The sequence below is a fragment of the Pteropus alecto genome, unplaced genomic scaffold, assembly GCF_000325575.1.
Source record: "Pteropus alecto unplaced genomic scaffold, ASM32557v1 scaffold138, whole genome shotgun sequence".
In the NCBI taxonomy this organism is placed as follows: domain Eukaryota; kingdom Metazoa; phylum Chordata; class Mammalia; order Chiroptera; family Pteropodidae; genus Pteropus; species Pteropus alecto.
The window spans coordinates 1,344,612-1,355,701 of NW_006441525.1; the positions used below are offsets into that span (position 1 = coordinate 1,344,612).

The following is an 11,090-nucleotide window of genomic DNA, read 5'->3' on the forward strand; positions in this document are numbered from 1 at the left end:
ATAATCTTTTTAATATGTTGCTGTATTCGGTTCACTAGTATCTTAATTAGGATTTTTGCATCTATGTTCATCAGAGATATTGGTCTGTAGTTTTCTTTTTTTGAGTTATCTTTACCAGGTTTTGATATCAGAGTAATATTGGCCTCATAAAATGGGTTGGGAAGTATTGTCTCCTCTTTGATGTTTTGGAAGATTTTGTGGAGACTAGGTATTAAATTTTCTTTGAATGTTTGGTAGAATTCACTCTTGAAGCCATCAGGTCCTGGACATTTACTTTTTGGTAGGTTTTAGATAAAGACACCCACTTTAGAGCTAGACTCTCAGAATTCAAATCTCACAACCATAGTTCTGCTCTTTACTAGCAGTTACTTCATTTGGGCTTTTACATAAATTTACTTTCGGCAATTACATACTCTCTCCATGCTTCTGTAAAATGATGATATTAATTGCACTTCTTTCATAGGATTGCTGCGAGGATTAAATGAGCTAGATGCATAAGTATTTACTATATTCCCAAGAGCATAGTAGGTGTATGTATGAATGATTGTATTTCTAAAATGGAATGTTAATAAAGTTTCACATAGGTAACAAAAAATAAAAATTTGGGAGGGAGCTACCTTTTAAAAATTAAAATCCTCTATCTGGAAAAGCATTTTGTATGGCATTTAGCTTATATCTTGAAAAATAATTGAATTATTCATTTCATTATTTAATATTTATTGAGTACTTGCCAAGTATGTAGCAATTCTAGGAAGACAGGTTTACATACCAGTGGAGAAAATAGTAACTAAGTGAACAAATAAATGCCCAGGGTAATTATTGATGTGATAGTACCTGTAGAGGAAGCAGCAGAAAGGCTTGGAATAGGGAAGGATTTGGTCTGTTGGTGGAACAGATGAGAGGCCTGGACTGGACTATGGTCACCTGGGAAGAGGCGAGGTGGGAGGGTGTGTGGGAGTTATATTTTGTAGGACCTTAGAGAATCTACTAAGGAGCTGGAATTTTTTTCTACAAGGAGTTAGGATTTCTTTCCAAAGAATATTTTGGAGGTAGATTTGGGGATTGAGGGGGAATTTAATCAGGAATGTGCTGAGTGAGATTTAAATTTGGGAAAGACGTTTTGTCAATTGCGTTGAATTGTTTTTTCTCATTGAAAATAAATTGGAGAGGGGCAGATGAGACCAAGTAGAAGATTCCAGGGAAGGCATGAATGGAGATGGGATGGATGGGGGCAGTAGAGGTGAAAAGTGGATGAAATCTAATCAAATCACACATACAGGCATACCTCAGAGATACTGAGTTTGGTTCTAGACCATTGCAATAAAGCAAATATCACAAGACAGCTAGTCACACATATTTTTTGGTTTCCCAGTATATATAAAAGTTACGTTTACACTATACTATAGTCTGTTAAGTGCATGATAGCATTATGTCTAAAAATATATACATGCCTTAATTAAAAAGTACTTTATTGCAAAAAAATGCTAACCACCATCTGAGCCTTCAGAGAATTGTAATCTTTTTGCTGTAGAGGGTCAATGTTTATGAAAATGAAATATCTAGAAGTAAAATAAAGTTAAGTGCAATAAAACAAGATATGCCTGTATTTATTTTGGGGTAGAATTGACAGGTATTTGTGATGACTTGGATGAGGATAGTGAGAGAAAGAGGAGAATCATTTTGGGCTATTATGTGCCATTTCACAGTATGCATGTATTCCCTCTATTATTAAGCCTTTTTTTTTTTTTATCATTTTAACATGAACCTTTTTAAAATTAAATTTTAGTACTATTTTAAAACTCATCTTCCTGATCTAGATTTTTTTTTTTTGCACTACAGCCAAATTGTGCAATCTTTTTAAATTTTTTCTCGTTTTCCTGTTTAGTGATGAGAACTTTCTTTTTCGATGTTTTTGGCATTTAATTGGGAGCATTTTATCTGTTAATTATTAAATCCTGCTGCTGAGGATTTAAACTCACCACTTGCAGAGTAGGTTTTTGAAATTAGATAGCTGAGTGTCATCCCTGCCCCAGGAGAGCACCAGTCTTTAAAGGCCTGCACCTCTTGAAGCAGCCTTCCCTTCTCTGCCCAGTCTACTGCCCAGGGTGAGGATGGCCAGGAACTGGGATGGTGGTGGGGCACCGGGAGTCCATTTCCTTAGCTCTGCCTGAGCACAGGCTCACTGTGTAACTCCACTGTTACTTTTAATATGTACTTTAGGTACAGTAAGTCAAGTTTGAATTTTTATGTTGTCACTTAGGACTAGTACACCTCTTTAGTAATTGGAGTTTATCATATTTTACTAAAATATGAGTTCTTGTGAATGTATTGAGATCAAACATTCTTTAGATCAAGCAAATCTGTTCAAATTGATGCATGTGGAATGAATTATTTTACTTTTTTCCTAAGAAATGAAGAAAAACTGGGAAGAAAATTCATTACACAGTAGTGCATAGATATTTTTTACAACTAATTGAGGAGCCAGAAATGCATATAAAATGTGAGAACTTCAGAAACATTTCTTAGATACAGACTATTATTAAATGCCCATGGATGTTTTTGATTCCCCATTACATTAAAATACTAGAACTTCATATTCCAAACATTTAAAAATAGCTCAATTTTAAAAAGATATAAAGTATTATCAGCTGTGCTTTTTGTACATAATTAACATGGGCCTGTGGAGGTATAATGACTTTTAGTGTAATGATATTATTCATGATAAAAAGTTCAGATGGTAATGATTGGAGCTACAGCTGGGTGACACATTTTTAAATAACTCAGAGATGACTCCACAGAGTGCATGCTACTTTAGTCTCTCGTAATCCCCCTTTCACTCATCAGTGAATTGTGAAGACACCAAAAGATTGTTTTAAAAATGCTTCATTTTCCCCCATTCTTAAAGATTTGACACGTGCTTACTGTTTCCTTTGGTGCTTGGCAGGCCACTGTGAAAGTACATCATCTTTTCCCTTCAGCTGAAATGGCTCAAGATTCAGGAGGCCTTTTTTCCGATTATCAGTTTTGGATGTGTAAGCTTTCTGTGTGGGGCCAGGCCTCCACTTTGGAAACCCAGCAAGACACCTGCCATCACCTGCCTCAGTTTCAGGAGTTCTTGAGGCAGATGTATGAAGCTTTGAAAGAGATGGTAAGTTGTGGACCAAAATTAATGAAGTTTTGTGACATCAGGGACTCTTTACCATATTTTACAAAGCCTGAATTTGATCCAAGGTCAAGGATTTGTGGTATTGACCTAATATATTGAAGGAGTAGAAAGACAAATTACCTGTAGGTAATACAGACAGAAAGTGGTTTCCTTGTCTCTGATTTATTGTGACTTCAGTCTTTCCTTCTTGATTATATTGTCACATGAGAGTTCCTGACCAATCAAGATGGTTTTAAACAAACAAGATTTGGATACATGTTGTTAGGTAATAATTGGGATTCTTTTAAGGGCCTTTGCATCTCAAACTTTTAAGAATTTGTTGAAATGCTTACCCTTTCCTCAACCCTATTTTAAAGTGGGCTCTACTAAGAGATGATAAATATTAAGATCTCTTCTTAAAAATATTTTAAGTTGTCTTTTCTGGTGAATATTAAGATTTTGAATGTCTTTACAATTGTTATATAGTTTATTGTGTTAAAAATTTGATATAATTTCATTTTGACATAAGATTTATTTTTGCAATATTTTATAAATTAACATGTTTTCATATTATAAAAATATTTGTTTTATACTTACTGTCTAACTTAAAGATAAAAAAAATGATCATTTAATATAGCCATTCTTGTGTTATACTTTTATTCCTTTGTCAAGGAAGCAAGTAGGAAATTTGAAGAATTATTCATGTTGATGATATGGGTTACTATGTCTTTAGAAACTATATGGAAAGATGCAGTTCTGCATGAACGACCAATACTAATATTTTTAAAACTGGTTTTTGTAACTTGACTTTAAAGGAGTCCCAGAAAGTGTAAGACCAGCCTTGAGGAAGAGACAAATGTGAGGACTTTATTGCTGCAATAGTAGGAAATGCTTCTAATTTCAGCTTATGTGTACATTATCTCAGGTTGGTCTTATTTTTGAACTTTCTGAAAGGTGAAGTGGGAAAAGGGCCAGTTATACAACAGCATGTATATTTTTAAATCCTAAGCTGTTTTCTACTTGGTCAATCTTTTTTGTCTCAGGTTTTAAGTTGTTGTAGACTAAAAATGATGTTATTAGCATATAGTAATCAAAATAGTAATAAACACAGATATTTATCTTTACGCTTTGGCTACTTTTATTTCTTTTTACAAGCTCCAGAGCTCTCGTCCTCTTAAACTTCTTTGAAATGGCCCTAATGGAGCTGAATTAGGAACCTCTCTAATTATGTTAGAATCAAACTCCTGGATGAAAATGAGGTTATAAAGATATTAATCACCTTTAATAGGTTTTTTTCCTTTGCTATTATGCAGTCTTTGTTATTTTTAAATACAGTGCTCTTTCCTGACTGTTAAGTATAAATAAAATGAAGCTAATTTTATAACAGAATTGATTTTACCTAAATGTGCTGTACATCTTAGTTTTGGTGACCTGGTTTAAGGAGAAAGAAGGTGGTTGCTTTTAAATTTTATTTGAATAACTAAGATCTTCTCTAATCCTGTTTTTCCTACTTTTCTTAAATATATGCTGAACAAGAAGGATTGAAGCTCCCTTAACCTATAGTATCAGTTTAATCTTTCTAAGTGGCATAGTGCACTTTTACTCACCAAAACAATTTTCTTTTACAGGATTCTAGTACAGTCATTGAAAGATTCCCCACAATTGGTCAACTGTTGGCAAAAACTTGCTGGAATCCTTTTATCTTAGCATATGGTAAGATTCAAAGCATGTCCTCTCAAAACACAAACTTCAAATGATTAAATTATAAACCTGTCTTCTGTTTTTCTTGAAGCAACTTATTAAATGTATTCATTGCCCCATTACAAAGATGACATCCTTTATTGTTGTCAATACATGTTTGTATATGTACAGATAAACATACACACATGCAGATCTGTAGTAAAATGGAATTCCTTGTGTTAGAGGGCAGAAATTCCCCAATGATTATCATAACCTTATTTTTAATTCATCGTAAAATGGTTACAGCAGTGAAATCATTTCTTTTGTTTCACAGTTTCATATTAATTCACATACTGCTTTCCATGTGTAAAACCATTTTTCAGAGTCCGAATCCTGCATGATTCTGCCATTATTTTGGGATGACATTTTGGTTTTACACAAAGTTAAGAGGAATTTGGGGAAACTTTGGGGGAGGTGTTCTTTTACTGACCTCCTGCCTACCTGTCCAGCCTCATTTCCTGTTTAATCTTCCACAACTACACCACATGCATTATAGCCAGGTCAAATTACTAACTGCGCCTGAAGGCACATGATGTTAGGGCTTGTGACACACAATTCCTTTTGACTAGAACTCTGTTCTCATCTCTCATCCTCTTAAACTTTTGAAATCGCATTGCTGCAGCTGAGTTAGGAACCTCTCTCAGTGTGTCTATAGCCGCCAGCATTTCCCTTAATTATAACACGTACTACAGTGTTTTATAATTGTTGGTTTGCCTGTCTGATACCCTGGAAAACCAAATGCCTTTCAAAAGCAAGAAATGTGGTTCTAGGTCTCTATGTCATCCTGGGGCCTACCATAGGATGGAACAGGCACTTCTAAAGGTACACAGTTGAAGTTTATTGCTTTGATTTGACTGTAGTATTAGCTAATGTAATATTTACTTCTCATATATTTTATTCAAATATTGATTGCATAATATATCAGAATAAAAATAAAATGAATATTCCTCTTTTGATGTTTTAAAGAATTGTATAATTTCTCCTAGCCTGTTACAAGTCATTAGGAACTAGGTGGGAAAGGGACATCACATTTGGTCTTGTGAGTATACATGCCTGAGTGCACCAAATACACCCAAACTCACTTGCTCTCTCCCCACCCTGATCTATTCCTCTTCCTCTCTACTTATGCCTTTTGCTTATTCTTCCCCCTTGAGTTGATTCTTCCTCCCTCCACCCACTCAGCTTGTTCAAGTTTTAATCTGAAATGGCAAAAACACGATATAGCCATCACTGTGTTTGCCACATTTACCAGGGCCACACTTACCTGCCTTATGTTAGTATATTTCAGCTATGCCATTGTTTCTCAGACATCTTTAACCAGAAATACATTCTCTGTACAATGTGTATATATGTATATATGTGTATGTACACATACACTTACACACACAAATACTTATACATGCACACACACATTAAAGAATGCTTATTTTTATTATGTGCAGTCCATATTCACTATACTATTTTTAAAATGGTCTTCATGACCCAAAACTGATTTCACAAACCACTGATGGGTCATGACCAAAAGTTTGAAAAACATTGAGCTAGGCTGATGATACTGATAGAAGGAAAAAGGAAACTTGTTGAATTTCCTCCATAAAAGCACCACCCATCGTTAGATATTTCATGGACTGGATAATCGCTTTTTAAAAAAAAATACGATGTCCTCTAAGTGTACATGGTGCATATAAGACACATCCCTAATTTAGAATGTTAAAATGTGGGAAAGTTTGTGTTGTAGAATCGAAAAAGTAGAATGAAAGGCATTGCTCACTTTGTGTTAGGTGCTGTTCTCTGTGGATTGCATAGTGGATCTAATTGAGTTCTTTATGATGATAGTCTTAGAGGATAGGTAATTATGGATTGGAGTAAATAAGTCGCTTTTTTCAGAATAGAAAGCTAATAAGAGCCAGGATCCCACCCCTCTAAAGCTCGCTTTGGTGTTATGATCTAACGCCCATGGATGACACCATTGTGGTTGAAGTATTCCAGTGCTAGCTTTGCCACGGGGCAGCTTCACCTGAATGTATATATTCACTGGACATAAATTTACTAAGGGTTTTTTTTTTTTTCCTGTAAGCCAGGGCCTAGGAAAACATATCTCGCAATTTTTGCCCATTTTCTGGTTAGGGGAGAAGAAAGACCTGAGCAGATCAGCCAGACTCAGAGTGAGATTGGTATCCTAGAAGTCTGAACAAGGAGCCTAGGGGAAGGAGAATTTCACAGGGTAGCTCATGCTGGGGCTGACTCCTAGAGGACAGTAGATAAGATGGGGTTTTCTAAGGCAAGCCATGGAACTTGCTGGGTTTTAGATTCCTTATTTGTAAAACTGCTAGAGGCTGGACCAATTTAGCCCTATCCCTTAAACTTGCATCAGTCTGTGATCTTTTCTTAGCACCTTATCTTCATTACATTGGCCCCCTCTGACAACCAGAAACAAGTTCTCTACCTCTTTTGTTTCAATGCATGTGTTACCTTTTGAACTGCCCATTAAATTTCAGTTTCCTGTTTGAGGTACACTTTGATTCTGAGCTCATAGAAGAGACTCACAGGCACATGAATAATCAAATCTTGCCTGTATGCTGTTGTTTCACCAGTCAGGCCCTTTCTTTCAGAAAATGATATTTTCTTACAGTAAATAATATCAAAATTTCTTTTTAAATGTGGTAAAAGTAAACAGTTTTCATCAAGGAAAAAAGCATTTCTCCTATAATATTAAAAGAGAACAGGATCAGAAATAAGGATAGGGAAGGAGGAAGGATTTGGAAATGAAAAAACATCACAAAGAGAAGAGGAAAAATAGATAAAGGGAGAGAATACCTTTTATTCAGTGATGTTCTCTATATAAAATTACTGCCCTTACCTCCTTGGAATCCTTACCTCCTTGGATTCTAGCTCTGCTCTCATAATTGAGCATAACAGCTATAACCTGACTTCCTCACTATTTGCTGTCTATTGCTGTATAACAATTTGCCCGCAAACTTGGGAGTTTAAAACAGTATTTATTGTCTTAAAAAATAATAATAATAATAATGCTGCCTTCACACTATTAAACTATAGAATTAAAGTTTAAAAAATAATTTAGTTTTTATTTGAAATTTCAATTCAAGATAACAAAAAAAATAAAATTTTAGGTGGCAAATATAAGTTGGTATGTTCCTTTTCCTTTCACTCTTTTTTAGAGTCTAAATTTTCACTACGATCTGCAGTCAGTTCACTATGATCTGAGGCAGTTTCCCATCTCCTTTAAACCATCAGGCAAGATTCTCCAGTCCAAAGTCAGGGCCTCCAGGGAGGATCTTGACAGATGCCGTCCCCTGTAGTGAGTGCTGGTGACACTCATAAATAACAAGTGATGGCTTGCATCTATAAATTCCTAAAGCAAAGTAAGTTAATGAGCAGTACAGTTCAGTGTATTTCAGTTCATTGACTCTAGGTGAAGGAAGTCACCTCCTAAAAGTTGAGTGATCTCTGACTCTTTTCACTTTTTTATGAGAAAAATAAATACACTTGTTGAACTAAATGTGCAGAATCACTCAACACCTGGGAGAAACTCCCATATTTTAGATTCATTTATGTTTAAGTTCCATAAATTAACATTTCCCTTATTCATTCATTCATTCATTCATTCATTCATTTATTTATTTGGTGTTGAATGTCTGGGTTTTGAAAATGCTCCCCATCAAGTTTTGTTTTGTTTTAACACAGGAAGCTGCTTGTGTAAATATATCATTGGTTGTGTGTCACATTTACGATGTGAAGACAGAATTTCTTCTCATATTTAAAGCATAAGACATACAACAGTCACATTTTTAATCAGTGGCATTGGTTTAACCTGAAAAACCTTAAGATCATTAGAGATTATATGATTCTTGAAATAATTGATTTCAAGCAAGCCAGTGCTGTATTTGAGCTCATAAAAACTCGGAGAAAAAAAGTGAAGTCCCGCAGATAAAGTTTGTTCAGAAATGTTTGTCATTAGTAGACCGTAAGTCTGTGGATGTGTATGGGAGAAAATGGGTTTAAAAATTACTGTTAATGTCTTCTAGTGTACAGTTGAAAATGCAGAGGTAGCTTACTGTAGCTTGTATTTTCCTTATTTCTTGTTAATGAAACCCTTAGAAATGCTGTGTTTATGAGATTGTAGAAGACAGAAGAAGGTAAAGGGTGAGGTAAAGCAGAGTTTGCCACCCCAAAATATGCCTTTTGGGAGATGGATTATTTTAAGCTGGTTATTTTTAATTAACAAAAGACTGAGTTTACCTTTTCTTCAGCTACCTAAAAGAATTTAGAGAACCTGCTTCAGGAAGAAAGCTATTGTCATAGATAACTATAGTTCAGTATGAACTAAGTGTTAATAGACAGGGAGGAACTTAGCAAGGCCTGTTTAATCAAAGTCCTCTCTGTGTCCCATTGTTAAAGATGGTCCAGCAAACATTTATTTACTAAACATTTGCTTTTCTATATGCATGTGAATTGTCTTCCTGGCATTTGAAGACCCAAACCACAATCCCCACCTCCTTCTCCTTAACCCAAGATGGCATATAAGCCTTAACTGTCTGATCTCTCTTTTGTCCCATATTCTTAGGAAACCCCCATATGTACAAGTGTAATAAATTTGGTCATTTTCTCCTGTTAATCTGTCTCATATTAATTTGATTATTAGTCAAGCCAGAAGAATTTAGAAAGATAGAAGCAAAATTAATTTTACCACACCACAAGGGCATTGGATGATTCTGCAGAGGGATTGATTCCAATTGTGGATTTTCTCAGTCTCACCTCCATGGCCTTGTGATAAAGTTCATAGTTGCTTGGTTCTATTTCAGGTAATGACATCTTCAGTTTTTAGGCCTTATTTTTGCTTTTTAATCATTATAAAATTTCCAACTGTAATGGACACAGTTTCCATAATAGGACAAAGAGAATGGTTCACAGACTAGATATTCTCATCAAATATAAGAGTTCAAAGTTCAGCATTTTCATCGCATACTTGGTAAAGTTTTAAATTTTAGAGTAAAGAATTCAGAGCATGTTAAGAGGCTTCTGTTTTATCCAAACCATTTGGTGTTAAACAATCCTTATGTTGAATTTGTTTTTAACAGGTGAGAGTGTTTTGGTAAATTAGAAAATTAAAAAATTAAGTCAGAAATATTGACTACTGCCTATAACAGTAATGTGGCCTTAAAAAGGTTGAAATTACTAGGGTTTGAAATGTGAAATAAAGAACTAATCTTGAGAAAAGCCCAGTTCTCTTAGTTCTTTCCATCATTCTCTTTTGGCTTTAAAAATTGCTGCTCTAACAGAAAGGGAATTGACCACACAAGGGCTAAGCATAAGTGATCCCAAAACCACAAGAAGAAAAATCCCTACAAAGTTAAGTTTCACACGTGGCCCTGGATACTTGTTCTACAAACTTAGTAGTTTTAGATTTTCCTATAATATAATAAATATATTTCCTGTAAATATAGTATTTTAAATTTTATATACTAATTATCTTTCCTTTTTATTTGATAAAACCTACTCATTTTAGTTTTTCTTTTTGCAGATGAAAGCCAAAAATTTTTAATATGGTGCTTATGTTGTCTGATTAACAAAGAACCACAGAATTCTGGAGAATTGAGACTTAACTCTTGGACACGGGTAAGAGTAAATTTTGCCCTGCACTGCTCTGAATAAAATTGATTGTTTAAAGGTGCTGCTTTGACAGTCCAGTTCTAGGATGTTATAGAAACTTTTTCACACATACCCTTCGCTGTTAGATTATCTTGCTGAGTATAAAGTTATTCAAGAGGTTTTATTTTTGTTTGTGAATTCCATAAGACATCGGTCTTTAGGGTGAACTTTCCCATGCCTACAAGACCTAATGTTGAGTGGTTTTGAAAAGTTACTTTCATGTAATTAAAAGAATGTACTCTATTTCCTTCTAGCAGTTGCTATCTTTCAAAAAATTATTTCTCCCTACCAACCTAGTTTAAATAATGTAATACATAATTCCTCTCCAGGTACCTCTCTTGCCTCTCTCAGAATCTGTTCTGTAATAAAACTGAAATTCCAAAGTTCCCTGGGAACAGCAGTCTTTATTTTGTGTCCTCAAGTTGGTACTCAGGCCAGTTTGCTCAGACTGGCACCTGGTGTTAGTTGGCTACAGCTGCTCACATCCTAAAATCGGTTACCCAGCTCTGCTAGTCCAGATAGCTGACAGCTTCCT

The 11,090-nt window shown here is 34.9% G+C and overlaps 1 protein-coding gene across 9 annotated transcripts in view; it reads left to right on the top strand.

Moving 5' to 3' along the window:
* FANCC (Fanconi anemia complementation group C) overlaps positions 1-11,090 on the top strand; it is a 236,060-nt gene that overhangs the window by 75,847 nt on the left and 149,123 nt on the right. For all 9 annotated transcript variants that reach the window (XR_003048429.1, XR_003048428.1, XM_015594784.2 and 6 more), the window contains 3 exons: positions 2,945-3,148; positions 4,774-4,858; positions 10,428-10,522. Coding sequence is in view for 7 of the 9 variants with exons in the window: in XM_015594784.2 (XP_015450270.1) it covers positions 2,945-3,148; positions 4,774-4,858; positions 10,428-10,522 (384 nt within the window). In the remaining 2 variants the exon portion in view is untranslated. The remainder of the gene's footprint in view (positions 1-2,944; positions 3,149-4,773; positions 4,859-10,427; positions 10,523-11,090) is intronic.